We start from the raw sequence: 18639 nt of genomic DNA on the forward strand, positions 1-18639 counted from the left end.
AGGATTGTTTTCCCCTTGTGGAACTTGTATATCATCATACATCTTTGCTTATTTGATTGGAGACTTTTACATTTGAAATCCAGTGCTGGATAAAAGCTATCTTCCATGTAGTATGGTCTTCAGCTGCATGCTTCCAGGTTGATAGTGTGTGCTTTCTAAAGTCGTCTGCTGACCTATTAAGAAGCCACCTTCATATTTTCTTCTTTCTTTGAATTCAGTAAATAACTTCTTTGGCCCATCTACCACATGTGAACTATATTACATGACTTCTCAACTTCCATCTCATTTTCATCTGTTATAAATATGCCTTCAAACGCAGTTTTATGTAAATATAGATGCGATTTCTGCCTAAATACGCAAAATTACCTAATAAGTTCTATGCCATAGCAGATTGTTTGCAGATGAACTATTTTATCGAAGATAGTTTCAAATGACTTCATTTCCTGTATATAAATATTGAAAATGTAACAAATTTTCAATTATTAATATTGCATATGTAGTGAAGCATAATTTGGAAAGATAATTTGCATCAGAATGTATTTACAAAATAAAACGTGCATGAAACAATGATGTATCTGAATGGTCTCTATACACACTGCACCATGCAATGCAGGACTCAGCTGTGGGACCTAGCATCTTAGAACAGAGAAATGTGTGTGTTTGTCTGCTATTTAAAGTTCAGAAATTGGTGTAGTAACATTTACACATGAAGAATTGGGAAAGGCAATAATTAAATTTCAGAAATCATTGTTTGTTGTTGTGTATACATGTTAAAGGTTGAGGCAGTTTTGCTAAACTGGTCAGACACTACACATTGAAGTCAGCTGTTCCAGTTTCTGATTTTAATCAGCACAATGGTGAATTCTTTTCAGTTTAATGTTAGAGGTAGACAACTTTATACCCAGTTCTTTCACTGGGAAAAAAAAGACACTATGCCCACGATGGCTGAAACCCGACAACTCAAGCATGTTTCAAAAACAGTTATGCATTTACCAGAGAGCAAAAATCAGTTGAAGTTTAAATCTGGCAACTAGAACCACATTTCCAGAATCAATATTGGAATGTTTAAATGATCAATCAGAAGCACAATTGGGGAATTTGCTTATGAAAACTGGTTTTGGTAGCCCAATTTAAACTAGTGAATGCAGATACTAGTGTGACAGTTTTAAATGAGAAATGTTTGGAACTTTGGTTGCATCAAATACCAGTAAAGGTAACAGTAAACTACCTTGTTACCATGTGCCAACCTATGCAAACAACTGCACCATAGCCTTTACTGAATGCCTTGTGTTGTGCATTGCTCCCTAGTTCTCTTTTCTTATTCTGAAATGAATGAGAACACTAATCCTGGTCCATTACAGAGTTCGATTACCACCCTCACAACTCCAGAATGGATCGGCAACCTCTGTGACCATCCCTTCTAGCAGTTGTAAGTCTAGTTTGTCAACACTCACGGCTGACTGCCAGTTCACAGTACCTGCACTCTACGCTATAGCGACCTGCGAGCAAAACCGCTCAACGTATTTCAACTCCTTCGAAAGTCTTCTTCTACAGTGCAAATAGTTATTTTCAGATCTTCTTCTTGCTAAGTACTTTGTTGGTTCTACTTGCAGAATTGTCAAGTATGGGTCAAATGGCGGATATTCGCAAGCCACCGTACGGCGCCTGGCAGAAGATACCGTGTACAGCATCTACTCATTTCCTTCCCTGTTCCACTCTTAAATAGAGAGGGGTAGAAATGACTTTCTATATGCCTCTGTATAAGCCCCAATTTCTTTTATCTTAACTTCTTGGTCCTCATGCACAGTGTATGTTGGCTACCCTCAACTTCAAAGGGACCAGCAATCCCTATCACCATCCTTTCTGACGTTCGTGGGCCTAGTTTGTTTTGCTGAACTGGGTGGGAAAAGAAAAATAATATTGAGAAACACCTTAAATCAGAGAATCATGCTGTTCACTAGCAGGAAAAATGCTGCCGATACTCAAAAAAAACAATAATTTGCTGGAAGCTTAAAAGACAGCCAGGAGAAGAGAACAAGGAAAGGTTGTGTCTGAAAAAACTGTTGAAGTTTCTGCAAAAGTGAACATTTCAGTCAAAAAGCTTTATATTTTAAATAGTCAATTTCAATTATGTAATAGGACTTTGTCTTCAGGCATGTAGTGTGATAACCTTTTAACTATGTATCCCTGATTTGAGAGAGAGAGAGAGAGAGAGAGAGAGAGAGAGAGAGAGAGAGAGAGAGAGAGCTTTTGTCATAACAGATATGAATTATGCCAATAATAGATGCCACATTTTCAGATCCCTACTCACTGTTATCTGCACTGTTTCGTTTTTGATGAGCTGATTGTGTACTCTTAGTCTTATGATTTTTTTAGTCACCTTTCAAACTTTCTCAAACAGCACAAAACAAAGCCGAGTTTGAAAATCTACATCTACACCAATACGTCACAATCCGTTTGTAGTGTGTGATGGTGGGCACTTATAGTAACACTATTAAATATATGTGTGAGGAAGTAAAAATCCGAAGTCTGAAGTCTTCTTGAGATACATGCTCTTAGACCTTCACCAACAATCCTCTACTTGATGGGCAATGCCTTTATTGTAGCATCTGAAATTGCAGTTTGTTTGTTGCGTCCACAAGTCTGTGACAAAATGACCTGCTCCTCTTTGCATGATATTCAGTTCTTTCATTAATCCTACCTGGTAACGATCCCAGAACTGATGAACAATACTAAATAATTTATCAAATGGGTATTTTTTAAGACACTTCTTTCTTGTACGAATCTCAATCTGCCTTCTGCTTCTCCTACTATTAGTTTTATATAGTAGATCTCCTGTATGCCCCTCAGGACAGCAACACACTGAATCCAGTGATCACAAAATCTAACACCAAAGGGCCTTTTCTCCGACTTATGTGCAGTACGTTAAATTTATTTGCACCGAGGATCAACAGCCAGTTCCTGCAACAAGCATCGATCTTCAGCAAGGCTTCCTGCATTTTGCTAGCAGTCTGCCATTGGCAGCTTTTCCATAAACAACAGCACCATCCGTGAACACATCCTCTCAGAGTTTCTGATGATATCCCCCAGATCAGTTATATTTACTATAAAAAGTAACACCCTTTGGATGGTAATCAAAGCTGCTTTACTGTCTGAAGATTTCAGCTCCATAAGAAAAAAGTGTTGGGTTCAGTCTGTTAGGAGTCCTGAATTCAATTATGTCCCATAAACACTTAAATCTTCTTCACTTTTCCCATTTATGGACCAGAAAATTACTACCAGCACTGCTTAAAACAGTCTTTTTTTGTATGGAATCACCTTGCACCCCTCCCACCCCCAAAAAAAACCTTTCACTTCTGAATTTAATTCCCCTTATGCAGAACTGCCTTTCCTTTCTCCCGAGACATTCTCCAGATAAATTTGCAACACACACACACACACACACACACACACACACACACAGAGAGAGAGAGAGAGAGAGAGAGAGAGAGAGAGAGAGAGAGAGAGAGAAAAGAGAGAGAGAGAGAGAGAGAGAGAGAGAGAGAGAGATATTATTTCAGCTTTTGTCATTTCTTTTTGCATCTGAGAATGAGGATAGGCTTCAAAAGCCACACAAAACACATCTAAATGAAAGGTTTTGGTCAGCAATGTCAAAATTCAATATTTATAGGCATTGTATACTCCATCTATATATAAGACTGTCATTAAATTACACTGATCCTTGAATGTTACACAGTGAGACACACTTATACTGTCCCGAAAGGAACATGACTTGCACTGATAGAAATCTCACAGGCACACAAATAGTATGGCTTAGATTAAAAAAGGGAATCTTGTGTGGTAATGCAACTCCACTCTGCAGAAAACTGCGAAAACACCACACTGCACACTGCGTATTACAATCCATCACCCAAGCAATAACAGTCCCATGTTTAATACAACCAATATTTTAAAGCAAGCCAGACTAAGTATTCACTCGGGAACTTACACCAAACTTTTAGTTACGCTAGTGCATTTCAGAGTTGCAACATTACCGTATCAATTGTTGATGCTGAGATCAAGAAAGAATCAGTGGATTTTCTGTAACAGAAGGTTACTATTACTCTTACCAACTTCACTGACATCAGAGTGTTCACTTGTATCTTCTTTGTCAGATACTGGTTCAATTTCCACTTTTACTTTCAGCATTTTGTTGGTGCTATCTTCTTCTGAAATTGACTGGTCCAGAATCTGACGTTCAGATGATGCATCTTTATTTATAAGGTTTGACTTGTCAGCTACTGACATTCGGGTGATGGATGACCTAATATTAAAAACAAAGGATGTTAATTGATTTGGGAGAGAGAGATCTGAGTGAAATAAAAGCAATGCACATTTAGTAAAACCACGAACCTTCTCTTGGAATTGTTGGTCCCCTTCTTCTGCAAAATTGCGTTGTTTGCAGCATGATCTCTCTGCATTGCAGCTTGTCTCTTCTGCAGTTCCTCAAGAACTGGGATCATGTCAGGGTCAGCAATATCAAAGGCTGTTTGACCCTAAACAAAAGACTTAGGAATGAGACATTTTCAATATCAGAGGGGCAGAGGGGGAGAGGAAAAAACATCAGCATACACTGAACTCAATGTTACTTTCACCATTTAATTCTGTAGTTCAGAGACCACTTTCCCAAAATAATACAACCACACTGATTACCATCATCATCCATCGGTCACTAACCGAAACATTACATATTACAGTATAGGTTCTTATATTTCAGAAAGAGTGAAATTTTCCACATCTTTCACTGAACGTAAATAACATCTGATATGAATACATGATGTACTAATATTTTTGTACATTTTTCTTTATGTGCCCATAACTTTATGTTCCACAACAAACATTACCAACAGAGGCATCAAGCTTTTTTTCACATCTTTGACTCTCACTAGTATCCCCATGCTATTTTCCCAAATTCCACAGTTTCATCTACACATGCTGCAAAAACTAGAACAGTTATAAACATTTTATTTGGCATGTTTTGGAAACTTCCCCTAGGCTGCTTAATCTTCTCTCTCATCCTTTATCCCAGAATGCCAGATGCAATGACTGCAGTTAAGTCTCTGTGAAATTTGGAAAATTAAGAAAAAGATAATAGCAAACTGAAATAATTTAATTGGATCGCAAGGTGTTTTTGGGTACCCCAGATAGCATAACCACTTCCATGAAACGAAGAAGTCCCTTTTCAGTTCTCAAACCAACACGAAGCTAAAAAACATGTTCAAATATGTGTGAATTCCTAAGGGACCAAACTGCTTAGTTCATCAGTCCATAGACTTACACACTACTTAAACTAACTTATGCTAAGAAAAACACACACACATCCATGCCAGAGGGAGGACTCTGACCTCCGGCAGGAGGGGTCACGCAGTCTGTGACATGACTGCTCAAACCACGTGGCCATGAAGTTAAATTTGATCATTAAGACTAAATGACTGTCCTCTATTCAACTAACAATGCATCCTAACACACAAATCCATTTTGTGCTGTAAATAGTCCTCCATATATTTCCTGAAAATATCTGTGTTTACAAAATTATAGATTATCTATGACCGCAAGGCAGTGATTTCAGACTTTCTTGGAATTTCTTGCACTCTCAATAGCCATTAATAACAAACCCAGTTTTATTTTACGACAATGATACATACAAAGAAAGACTTGCACATACTGGAAAGTTCATCTACTCTCAATTTCCTTTCCCTGGGTGATCCTGTGAGACTGGAAAAACCAGGTATATAATGTGCAAACACAAACTGATGTGATCTTAATCAATTATATCTTTCAAATTATAGTGTATACCTTTTACAACTTCCATACAAAGTTTTGTGGTTTAAGATGGATTTTGCAGATTGCACTCTCTTGAAAAATCTTTGGGTTTTTTATGTGATCAAATCAAGTTAAGTTACTTTTGCCTACTAGCTTCATAACTTTTCTCTGTATGGGTCTTGCTAATCATGAAGGCAATGAAAATGTGCAAAAGTCCTCGTTTTATCCAGTTACAAGTGATTGGCTGCTATGTAGCATGGCTGTGCTTGTTTAATTAGTGCAGATTTCCAATATAATGTCACTAAGAAATACAACATACATTAATTGCAGATGTATATGATGTGGAGCCTTATGCACAAAACCCATTCTCTCTTCGCACATTTGGTGATTTCAACACTTCGTGCCCAAGGAGTGGTTCCTTCAGTTGCCTGTCACCTGTTAACCAGTACATATCAAGTATTCAGACACCAAAGACTGTGTTTAATGTAATTGTGAATTTGTGCAAAAAGACACAAATGGCAGAGTTTGGAACATCCCCTCCCAACCACCACCACCTTTCCCTGTCGCTGTTTACTGATACATAAGTACAACACCGATTTTTAGTTTTTAATGTGGAGTAGAATACTGCTACTGCCATGACAAATAACATACACCACTTGTCTTTAATTAGAGTCAACTCATGCTAATTTAGTTTAATTAACTGTTCATTAAGTTTTCATTTGTATGAAAATTTATTCTACCACCCTTATACCATCTACCAGGTTTCTCCCTTGTGATGAGACTTATGGAGACACTGTGTGAATACAAGAAGGAAGGAACAAAGAGAAAATACAGAGTTCAGAGTTTAGTGAATGTACCATACCACATAGTTCTTCATTTCCATATCACAGAAATTTTCCACCAGCATTTCACATGCTTCTTTTTGGCCCCAATGTGCTGCAGCATGGAGGGGTGTCCAGCCATCAAAGTCTTGCACATTTACATCTGCACCTCCTTGGAGTAGTACTCTAATCAAACAAATGAAATCATTTTCACTTTCAAAGATACACACAAATCTAAATACAAAAAGTATTGTAATTAACTTGGTAACTGCTCCTATGTGAGAACCAAGTGAAGTTCTTTTATACAGTTCTTTCACCTGGCAATATTTGGAAAGTGTAGTTCCAACATTGATGGTAATCAAAAAAGAACAACTGCTATAATGCTCTGCCCTTCCTACTCAACAGCAATTGAAATCTATAACTTTTTAAGTCCAATAAAGCATCAAATATTTTTAATGATGATTGTACTTGTTGGTCAAGTTTGCACTAATGGTACCAGTAAATCAGAAATATTGTGGATCATAAACCAGCTACAATTACTATCCAATGTTATAGCCATATTTAGATTCCAGTCAAAGTGGATTAAATAGTAGTAATTTTGTGCAACCAATGCGAATTAATTTTCTATAATTATGGTATCGTGTGAAAGGGCATACTCACAAAAAATAATCAACACAACCTAATTGACAGTATACAATTCGTGACTGAAATTTTCAAAATTACAATTTGGCCACTTCAAAATTTCCTAGCCATTAACTGCTGGGACTGTGTGAGGGAAGTCATAAGCGATGAAAATATCTACAGGAAACCATGGGCAATGTGAAAAATGGAACAGTCAAAAGGCTAAGGAACAACCAACTTTGGACTAATATCAAACCGACGCTAAGTGCCACTGAACTACCAATGCCAGATGTGATGAATGTGTTTCTCTTTGTTAATATTATTAAATTTTTGAATGATGTCAATTTGATTAGTTTATTGAATTTTTGATCTTACCAATCATTTCAGTAACCTAGTACGCTGAAGGTGAATGTGTAAACTTGACAATTGTCTCCTTACGCAGTCATCTCTAAGGCTGTATTTCTTATCGTGAAGCATGCCATACGTGGTATCTATTGTGATTGCTGTCTGCACTGTAACGACCTACTACAGTTATTTACAAAAATGAACACACACAAAATATTTTTGTTAACACTATTAGTGATTGCTAAAGGAGAGTGGAGAAAATCACGAAGGAAATTTTGGACTCATTGATGGCTTGAACAGTGAATTCCTCGTAGAGGAACAATACTTTTTCAACTTTCCATGTTGTACATGTGGCCCAATTTAAAAATTCTGTTTAGCATTTCTTTGACGTCAGTAGGATCAATCATTTCAATTTGTCAAACACGTATGATAGCACCTCAGCTCAACAATGTTTGTTGTGATAATTCTTACTTTCAACACTGTACAAGCATCACTCCTCTTGTTTGGCACTTAAGACAAAACATTTATTCCTGTGACCACATTCTAACCATTTTGTCCTCTTTGCAGCATAAACTGTACTGGACTGTGAGGGAATCAGCTGGTGATATAGATAGCAGCCTTGTAAGTCATTGGTCCACATTCCCTAGTACATTAAAAAGATCCAAAAAACTCGCCAACGGATGGAGAGATATCTTAAATAAGTTTATTCTTATATTAAATGAATAGGAAACTACCAAAACATAAAAAAATGGTAGCTGGAGTCTAACCTGCCATCTCTGCCTTTGTAATTCATGACTATCAACTACACTATAGTTTCAATATGGCAGTTGTGACTAAGTTATATTATACAACTTACACAATGTCTAAAATCAGTAACCACAAATGTCATTATTTGGCACTTCACTGTAACCAACTGTACCACAAATGACACTCATTAAATCATCAATGTGCCGTAGCACTAAAATCATAGCACACAAGTTTATAGTACAAAAGGTGTCAAATACGAGAATTCAAACAAATCTACAAATGTTTTCACATCCTGTAAGTGGATGCCTTTATACCTTAGCAACATGTGCAATGTGCTTCCCAGTATTGCTGGGGTGGGCGATAAAAGGATTTTACTACTAATAGCCAGCCGACAACGTCTCGTTTTTGGACCCATCGTTTATTTTCCTCGAATTCTGGACACACACACACACACACACACACACACACACACACACACACACACACACACACACACACACTAGGTTTGGCGGGTAATGGAGACCTTCAGGGAAACACCCGGTAGATCAGGAAAGAACCCAGTGTGCACTCTGTTTGATAAGAGGTCTCAGGTGAGATGTGGAGAAGGTTCTAGCAATACTGAACAACTTTAATGCAACTGGCTCCAAATAGTAGCGCATGTCAGAATTAATGACACTTGCCACCCGAGACTTGCTGAAATTATCAGTTACTTTACATGGTTGGTTGAAAGGTACGTGGGACAGAAGCACTACTCATTATTTAGAGCATTGTCCTCTGGGTTGGAGCAAGTAGCAGCTCCAAATCTGAGACACTTTATCGTTTTGTTTTGATCTGTGGTTCAAATTTCTTGACCTCTGCTATAATGGAGTATCATGGAGCCCCCTCCCACACAGATAGGGCACACAATATACAAAATGGCTGCTCGCATAGCAGAGTGCGTGCTGTGTGCACAGATTAGAACAAATCCATAGGGGAATGGTATATCGACTTATTTCCCGAGAAAGATCATTCGCATCATTCTCCGAAGATAACTTTTAGTGTTGCAGGTCAGAAAGAGAAAATATTAATTTGGCGTTACAGAACTGCAGGAACATCAGTAGTAAGGTCCCAGAATTATTTTCAAAAACTGACCATGGAAGAAGGGCCTCAAAACCAAAAGAACACTATGTATCGAACCAGTGTCTTTTACAATAGGTGATATATCCACATAGCACAGGTAGGTGAAATCTGAAGTGAAATCATAAAATCAGACAGGAATATATATCACAAGATAGTCTAGAAACCACTGATAGCTGTGTTATTTGTTGCCATAAAGAGCTCTACAATATCCAATGATATTTTTTGAATCCAAATATGAAATAATTTGGCTGAAGCTAGATGTCAATTGTTAGTCAAACATGGCAATCAGGTGCATTTAGTTAGTTATTTGCATGACCCATGGATCATAAATCTGACTTCGCACAATGATGTAGAATGCCTCAGTTTTATGATTATGGCACTTTTTCTCAGCAGAAAATGTGGCAACATACTGACCAAATATCTATTTTGAAGTCAATTTTACAATCCATCAAACTCTCAATCACTGGGTAGGCGACCAAAGAATTTTTGTGGCTGAGTATCCAACTTGTTTTTATGCCACACCAAGTTGGGTACACAAAGATAGCTAGTTGTCTGCGTGCCAACTAGCTGCACTGTCCATGCAGTTGTACATACCTATGGGTGCAGACACAACACTGGTTACCAGCTAGTCAAGGTGCAGCAGTGATATTATGAGTAGAATGACACACACACTTCATTAGTTTCAAAGTTTTCCTCGCAGAATTTTACAGAAACTATTTGGTAAAAAAATTATTTTTGCGTTACTTATAGCCCACCATTTCATTAATTGTCACAGCTGTTGTGATATTCCACATTAAAGTAACACACTGCACAAAATTTAAAAAAATGCAATTAAAAATAGGGGACACACTGACTCCACATTTGGAGCATATCAGATCATAACGTAGCTATGTAGCCGACTGGGTTGAGACCGTTACTGTTATTGGGATGATAGAGCATGAAATGCATTGGAGCAGGCTGGTTTAAACGGCTCTGAGCACTATGGGACTTAACTTCTGAGGTCATCAATCCCCTAGAACTTAGAACTACTTAAACCTAACTAACCTAAGGACATCACACACATCCATGCCCTAGGCAGGATTCGAACCTGCGACCGTAGCGGTCGCGTGGTTCCAGACTGTAGCACCTAGAACCGCTCAGCCATCCGGGCGGCTATTGGAGCAGGCTGTCTGGTACTCTGTGAGCTAATGATACAACATCACCAGAGTAATAATTTACTGCACTTAAGCTTACAATTGTGTCCTCAGAGGTGACACTCAGGTCAGCAGCAGAGCAGCACATGGTCTCAATGTCTCAACAATCTTCGGACAACGTTGCCCCGGCAGCATCCACTCATGTAAACACAGTGTCTAGCAGGCAGCAGGTCTCGCTGGTGGCTGGTGTAGCCCATACAGTACGTGCTGTTATCCAGGACAATGACAGAGCCCTCTCATGGACATCAAAGGGTGTGTCCTGGTAATAAAACAGCATAATCCTTACACCAAGGAAGGTGGGAATGTTAACTGCTTATAAGCACTAATCAGGGGCCACAGCAGTTAATGTGGCTCCCACATACTGCAACGGGTGGATGGTGTACCAAACACCATCAGTTTGGCCCGCCAAGCTAGAGGTAGAAGTCACCATATCTTCCCATCAGTGGCTGCAAGGTTGGCAACTCACAGTGACCAAGTACAGCAGACCAGACAAGTAACAGTTTTGAAGGCAGAAGCCATTTTGGTGAATGGTAGCAGCTCTGCCTGGCTATTACTAAATGTAACCTACTTCTTCAGGCTCACCAGCAGTCTTTAGCACAACCTCTATTTCGCAAAAAATGGACTTAAGGGCTTCAGCTTGTTGCCGTTCCACACTATCAGCAGGCTGCTAAGTGTTCTCTTACAAAAACTACACCTACAAATTCAAATTGTGATGCTAGAATAACGTTATTTCTTCTCCTTGCTGAGGTCATTTACTGAGTTTGCGAATCAAGCTTTTCGCTTACATGAGGTGGGCCAATATCTTACGGGTTTACTCTATGTTTTGTGAAGTCAGTTTCCTGCCAGTTTGTCATTCTGATTGGGATATAGGGTATTGGTCTGGCTTGATGCTGGCTGGAAAAAAAAAAATTATTTGCCCATTAAACATTTCTGCTGTGAAACAACACATTGTCATATATTGAATTTTTCTTTTAACTTTGGACAGGATCTATACATATCTCCAATCATGAGAAAATGGATTTTATGTAGCAGGTTCACTTGTACACTAGCAATACAGCGAGATTGAAATACACCATGTGATCAAAAGTATCCGGACACCTGGCTTAAAATGACTTACAAGTTCACGGTGCCCTCCATCGGTAATGTTTGAATTCCATATGGCGTTGGTCAACTGTTAGCCTTGATGACAGCTTCAACTCTCTCAGGCATACATTCAATCAGCTGGTGGAAGGTTTCTTGGAGAATGGCAGCTCATTCTTCAAGGAGTGCTGCACTGAGGAGAGGTACCGATGTCAGTCGGTGAGGCCTGGCACGAATTCAGTGTTCCAAAACGTCCCAAAGGTGTTCTATAGGATTCAGGTCAGGACTCTGTGCAGGCCAGTCCACTACAAGGATGTTATTGTCGTGTTACTACTCTGCCACAGGCCGTGCATTATGAACAGGTGCTCGAGCGTGTTGAAAGATCAAATCACCATTCTCGAATTGCTCTTCAACAGTGGGAAGCAAGAAGGTGCTTAAAAATAACAATGTGGGCCTGTGCTGTGATAGTGCCATGCAAAACAACAAGGAACGCGAGCCCCCTCCATGAAAAACATGACCACACCATGACATCACCACCTCCAAATTTTACTGTTGACACTACACACACTGGCAGATGATGTTGACCGGGCCTTTGCCATACCTACACTCTGCCATTGGATTGCCACATTGTACCGTGATTCATTACTCCACACAACTTTTTCCATTGTTGAATCGTCTAATGTTTATGCTCCTTACACCAAGCGAGGTGTCGTTTGGCATTTACCAATGTGATGTGTGGCTTATGAGCAGCAGCTCGGCTATAAAATCCACATTCTCTCACCTCCCTCCTAACTGCCATAGTACTTGCAATGGATCCTGATGCAGTTTGGAATTCCTGTGTGACGGTCTGGATAGACGTCTGCTTATTACGCATTACGACCATCTTCAACTGTCAGCAGTCTCTGTCAGTCAACAGACGAGGTCGGCCTCGCTATTGTGCTGTACGTGTCCCTTCATGTTTCCACTTCACTATCACATCAGAAGTGGACATAGGGATGCTTAGGAGTGTGGAAATCTTATGTACAGACATATGACACAAGTGATACCCAATCCCCTGACCACGTTTGAAGTCCATGAGTTCCGCAGAGCACCCCCATTCCGCTCTCTCATGATGTATAATGACTACTGAGGTTGCTGATATGGAGTACCTGGCAGCAGGTGGCAACACAATGCACCTAATATGAAAAACTTATGTTTTTGGGTGTGTCCGGATACTTTTAATCACATTGTGTATTTGTAACATCCAATGTATGTCATAAGTGGTTCATGGTATCAAAAATACTTTTTGGTGACAGTAATTTGTATTTTGCCATATGGTTAACATGTGGAACTTTCTTATCTACTGTGATACATAAGTAACTACACAGGGACGTAGAGAAAGATCTACAAAATACCTAATAGAGAAACGGAGGCCAGAACTAAAAATTAAATGGCCTTCGCCATATTGCTACAACTGTTACAAAGTAAAATGCAGACAACTGCCCGTGCATTGTTCACTAAAACGGGTGATAACTCAGACAGTAAACACAAATAAGAACTTAAGCGATTAAAGATAGGGCATTCCGGGAAGAAATGGTGGACCATCAAAAAATGAGCACAACGCGCACAAAAAGATGGGGGAGCACCACTTAACAAATGGCAATGGCTAAAAAGACAATGCCCAATGTGCAACCTAGTTAAAATGATTCCCTTGAGGTTAGGGGGCCAAGAGGATGTAGTTCAAGCTGCTGGGAGAGGCCTAATAACCCGGAGCTTGTTCCCATGAAAGGAGGACCAGTGGTGATGCGAAAGTGACACTACCTGTTGACATGGCAACACAGAGATCATCACAGGGAATGTAAGGACTAGCATGCTGAGGTAAGAGGACTGCAGCCTTTCCTGTCAGACCGATGTGACCAGGAATCACCATGAACATCACAGTGGCTCCATCAAGAGTGACCAAGTGACAGCTTTCCTGAACTCATTGCAGTAAGGGATGGACAGTGTACAGCACACAGAGACTCTGAAGGGCATAGAGTGTCTGAGCAGATGACGCAAATGAAAAGCCTGTGTCACCGGATGTACTACATGGCCTGCTACAGGGCGAAGAGCTTTGCTATAAATACTGAGCGGTGTACTGGAAGCCGATACCGAAGAATGTTGGTGCCAATGACAAAGGCACACCCAACACCACACTCAGTCCGAGGGCCGTCAGTGTACAAAAAGGTACTATCGCAAATTTCCATGTAAAGGTCATGAAAACTGAAGGCGACAGAGTGAGGCTGGAGCAGTGTCAGGAGTGAATGGAGTTCAGGGTGAACACGGGCCACAGCACGAAGCTTAAGTGGTTAAGTGTTTACACCCGCCAGGAAAGTTGCAGATAGCGTTAAGTTACGCAGCCGGAGCAAGAACCAAAAGCGAAGTCTAGGAGGCAACAGAGAAGAGGGATGCATCCCATACTGGTGATCCAAGGAGTTATCAAAGAAGGAGGCATAGGATGGGTGCCGATGCATGGCAGACAAACAGCGTGCATATCTGCTGAGGAGAAAGTCACGGGGGCAGGACAGTGGTAGTTCAGCAGCTTCTACATACAGACTCTCAACCTCACTAGTGCAAAAGGCGTAAGTGGCAAAACGGATGCCACGATGGTGGATAGTGCTAAGACGGCATAAGAGGGACTGATGTGTAGATGCATAGACGAAACACTCATAGTCTAGTTTAGAACGGACAAGGGATCAGTGCAAAAAGAGGAGGGTCATTCGATCTGCTCCCCAGAAGTACCACTGAGGACACACAGGACATTGAGGGCCTGCATACAGCGGGATGCCTGGTAAGACATTTGGGCGCATGAAGATAGTTCCCTACTGAGCATAAGCCCCAGGAATTTCATAGTTTCAACAAATGGATGAGCAAGAGGCCAAGAAAGAAAACAAGTGTGGCGCCAGAAATTCATACAAATGGTTTTGTCAGTGGAAAAAGAAAAGCAAATGTCATTGCTCCACAAGTAAAGATGATCGAGGCACTGCTGAATATGCCGTTCAATGAGACAGGTCCATGGAGAACTGCTGTAGATCGCAAAATTGTTAACAGAAAGGGAGCCGGAGATGCCCGCAGGAGACAGGCAATTATAGGATTAATGCCAATAGTAGAGAGCATGATGTTCAGGATGGAACCCTGAGGCACACCGTTTTCCTGGATAAAGGTGTCAAACTAGGTGGAATCCACATGTACCTTGAAAACTCGGACTTCTAAAAATTCCTGAAAGAAATGAGGCATGCGGCCATGTAAGCCTCACGTGTAGAGAGTACAGAGGATAGCAGTCCTCCAGCAGGTGTCTCAGGCTTTCTCCAAATCAAAAAAGCATGGCCAGTGTGGGATTTAGAAAACCATTCATGACATGAGGGGACAAAGTGATGAGATGGCCAACTGCAGAAAGTGCACTCAAAATCCGCACATTGCAGTGGTTAGTAAATTGCGGGACTATAGCCACCATACTAGCTGGGCATGAATCATACATTCCATCACCCTGCAAACACAGCTGGTGAGAGGAATGGGGTGGTAGCTAGAAGGAAGATGTTTGTGTCCTTTCTGGGCTTAGGTACGGGTATGACAGTGGCTTCAAGCTGGCATCTGGCAAATGTGTCCTCTGCCCCGATGTGGTCATATGGATGATGCACAAAGTGCTTGTCCACAAGAAAAAGGTGCTGCAACATCTGAATCTGAACATCGTCTGGCCCTGGGGTGGGGGATAGGGATGAAGTGAGAGCATGATCTAGCTCCTTCATAGCAAAGGCAGCACTGTAGCACTCATGATTCCAACACGAGAAAGGTATTGCTCGAGCCTCCTGTGCTCATTTCCAAATGGAGAAAAGTAGGGTGATAGTGGGACGATCTCTAAATCCCCAAAAAATGGTGGCCCCAGGTGTTGGAGATAGCAGTAGGGTCCACGACGACATCATCTGCTACTGTCAGGCCAGAAGTTGGAGAATGGATCTTGGTCCCAGATAGCTTTCAGAGGTTGGCCAACTTCAGGAAGAGGAACTGTTAAAAGAACTAGTGAATGAAATCCAGCTAGCTTGTTTGCTATCCCGAACACGACGACACTGTGCAACAAACTGTTTAATATGAACGCAGTTTGCCACTGTAGGATGATGGTTAAAACACGCAAAGCACGCCTCTGGGCGTATTGCATTGTGGCACGCCTCAGTCCATGGCCACCAAGGGACAGGGACACAGCACGGTAAAGAGGAAGTGTGAGGAATGGAACATTTTGCGGCAGTAAGGATAACGTTTGTAAGATATTCTACCTTGTCATCACAACTGGGGAAATGTTTATTGAAGGTCGCCAGGGAGGAGTAAAGCCTCCAGTCAGCATTAGTAAGCTGCCATTTGGGTGTGCACATAGGTTGGATACGAGTCAGCAAATGGATGTCACATGGGAAATGGTCACTGGACTGTGTGTCAGAGAGCAAACTACTCGAGACAATGGGCTAGCTGGGCACTGCAGGATAGGTCCAAATAAGAACAGGTGTGCGTGGCGTCTGAAAGGAACATGTGTGCTCCTGTGTTAAGGCAGAAGAGGTGAAGTTGATTGGGACCGTCGGCCAAGACAGCATCTCTCTCTCAGTTTCTGGGAGAACTGCAAAGGGGATGGTGCGTGTTAAAGTCACCGAGCAGCAGAAAGCTGTACAAGTCCTGAGCCACCGATCTGTCACTGCTGCAAATGATTTACTTACATATCTCAGTGAATAATAAAGAACTTTTAAGTATATATAAAAAACAAAGATGCTGTAACTTACCAAAAGAGAAAGCGCTGGTATGTTGATAGACACAATAAAAAACACACAAACACACAAATATTCAAGGTTTCGCAACCCAAGGAAAGAGGGAAGGAGAGGGAAAGATGAAAGGATGTGGGTTTTAAGGGAGAGGGTAAGAAGTCATTCCAATCCCGGGAGCGGAAAGACTTATCTTAGGGGGAAAAAAGGGACAGGTATACACACGCGCACACACACACACACACACACACACACACACACACACACACACAGAGACAGACACGGGCAGACATACAATGTGTGTGCCTCATTGAGTGCTATAATTTGCAAAAACCTCATTTCGATATCTTGAATTTACGACCACGATTTGCACTGTACAGTGGCGTGAATGGGGGCGTCACGCATGACTGTCCAATGAATATAGTACCCAACAACTTGAGAATGAAATGAGATATTCTACTGCTTTCAGTTTCCTATATTTATTTTCACTGCAGTGTATGACCTAAAACTGACCATATGCAAAGTTTATGCATTGTGTTTTTACCTCTGCAAACTCTTTAAAGTTTTCTGCAGTGCTCAATAAGCTGGTGCAAGTCTGCCCTGGTGACACAGAATGATGGAGGGATGCAAATGGTACAAAGAGGAAAGGTCAAGCGAGGAAGGAAAAGGTGAACTGGAACAGTTTGAAGGCGGGTAGTCAGGAAGATGAGTTGACTATGAACGTCATCCTGTATGAGCAGCATGACTCCCCCATGAGATGGAATGTTGCCTTCGGGGGAAGGTCAAAACGGACCAGGAAGAAATACGAGAGCTCAAAGTGGTTGCGAGGACATAATTTTGTTTCCTGGAGGCATAGAAAAAGCAGACACTGCGATTCTAAGAGCAGCCATAAATCCTCTTTGTTGGATCGAAGACCGCAGACGTTCCACTGGAGAAGAGTCATGATGAGTAAAAAATGAAGGGATGTCCCCTCGGCGGCTGCTCAGTGTCAGCCCTCTAAGACTAGTAGCTACAGGGTGCAGAGGAAGGAGGATCCTGCTCCATGAGGTCCACAGAAGCATCGGCATTCTCCTTCTATTGGTCTGCGGAGTCTACGACAGAGAAATGGTTGGTGGTAAGCACTGGGACAGGAAGGTCAGCTGGAAGAGGGTATCATATGATGACACAGTCAAAGAGGATCTCTTTAGTTGGCGAAAGAGAAGTCTGTTTGCCTTTGTTTGACATCTTGGAGCCTTTCCAGTTGGCAGGGGAAGACTCTGATGTTGGTTGGCTGGAGGAACGTAGCAAGTCTTCACGGGAGTATTCCTTCAGTCCGTTGCAGCCTGCCGGTTGGGGGCATGTTGCACAGCTGCAGGAAGGGACAGGGATGCTGCCATGACTGGGCAATTTCACAAGCGTGGTGCTAAATTTGAGGTCACGTGTCTGTGTGGCCATGTCCTTTATGGAGTGAGATGTAGCAAGAAAAGTACCGTAGGTGTCAGATGGTAGAACACAAGGTTTCCGACTAGCCAACAACTTGCGAGCAACCAGTTATGGCATTTTTTCTTTCAACCAGATCTCTTGGAAAGCATGCTCATCGAGATGCACAGAACAATCGCAGGAGGAGGTGGCGTGGCCACAAAAGCAGAATGCCTTTGTGTAAAGAAGAGAGAGATTTCACAGGGCCAGCAATTGCATCAACACCTTCTGAGCAATAAACGGATTTACCGTAGCAAAAGACTAACTGTCTTAAGTACGTGAAACCATGAGGAACCATCCATAGTGGAGCTGGGAGGATCTTTGAATCGTTAACTCCATTCTGTTTACGTTTCGTGGCCATTGACTGTGAAGATGATGGGCTCATTGCGAGAAAATTCCACATGATTGCTAGTGTCTGCAATGGCAGACTCCTTCCAACTGAGGGCACCCTTCAGAAGGGGGGCTCCTACCTTAGGTGATTGTTCACACTTCATGTCACACCTCACAAACACCTGGGAGATGGACCAATGGGCAATTTGGAAAGGTAGCAGCTCAGGCAATCACCCACGTGCAAACCCTACCTGTTGACCTGGAGCTGGGAATTACATGTTACCCAGTCACCTGTTATGCGTCAGACGCATGGGCGGCCTTCAGGAGTGAGGAACCTCAAATGCCGAAGCAGAGAAGAGACAGGAG

General features: G+C 41.5%; 1 protein-coding gene across 6 annotated transcripts in view; it reads right to left on the reverse strand.

Annotated features, from left to right (window-relative positions):
* LOC124613251 (protein phosphatase 1 regulatory subunit 12A) overlaps positions 1-18639 on the reverse strand; it is a 371783-nt gene that overhangs the window by 201316 nt on the left and 151828 nt on the right. For all 6 annotated transcript variants that reach the window (XM_047141939.1, XM_047141940.1, XM_047141942.1 and 3 more), the window contains exons 5-7: positions 6665-6809; positions 4393-4535; positions 4110-4303 (exon numbers count right to left, since the gene is read on the reverse strand). In XM_047141939.1, the coding sequence (XP_046997895.1) occupies positions 4110-4303; positions 4393-4535; positions 6665-6809 (482 nt within the window). The remainder of the gene's footprint in view (positions 1-4109; positions 4304-4392; positions 4536-6664; positions 6810-18639) is intronic.

Source organism: Schistocerca americana, chromosome 4 (genome assembly GCF_021461395.2).
Source record: "Schistocerca americana isolate TAMUIC-IGC-003095 chromosome 4, iqSchAmer2.1, whole genome shotgun sequence".
Classification (NCBI taxonomy): Eukaryota; Metazoa; Arthropoda; class Insecta; order Orthoptera; family Acrididae; genus Schistocerca; species Schistocerca americana.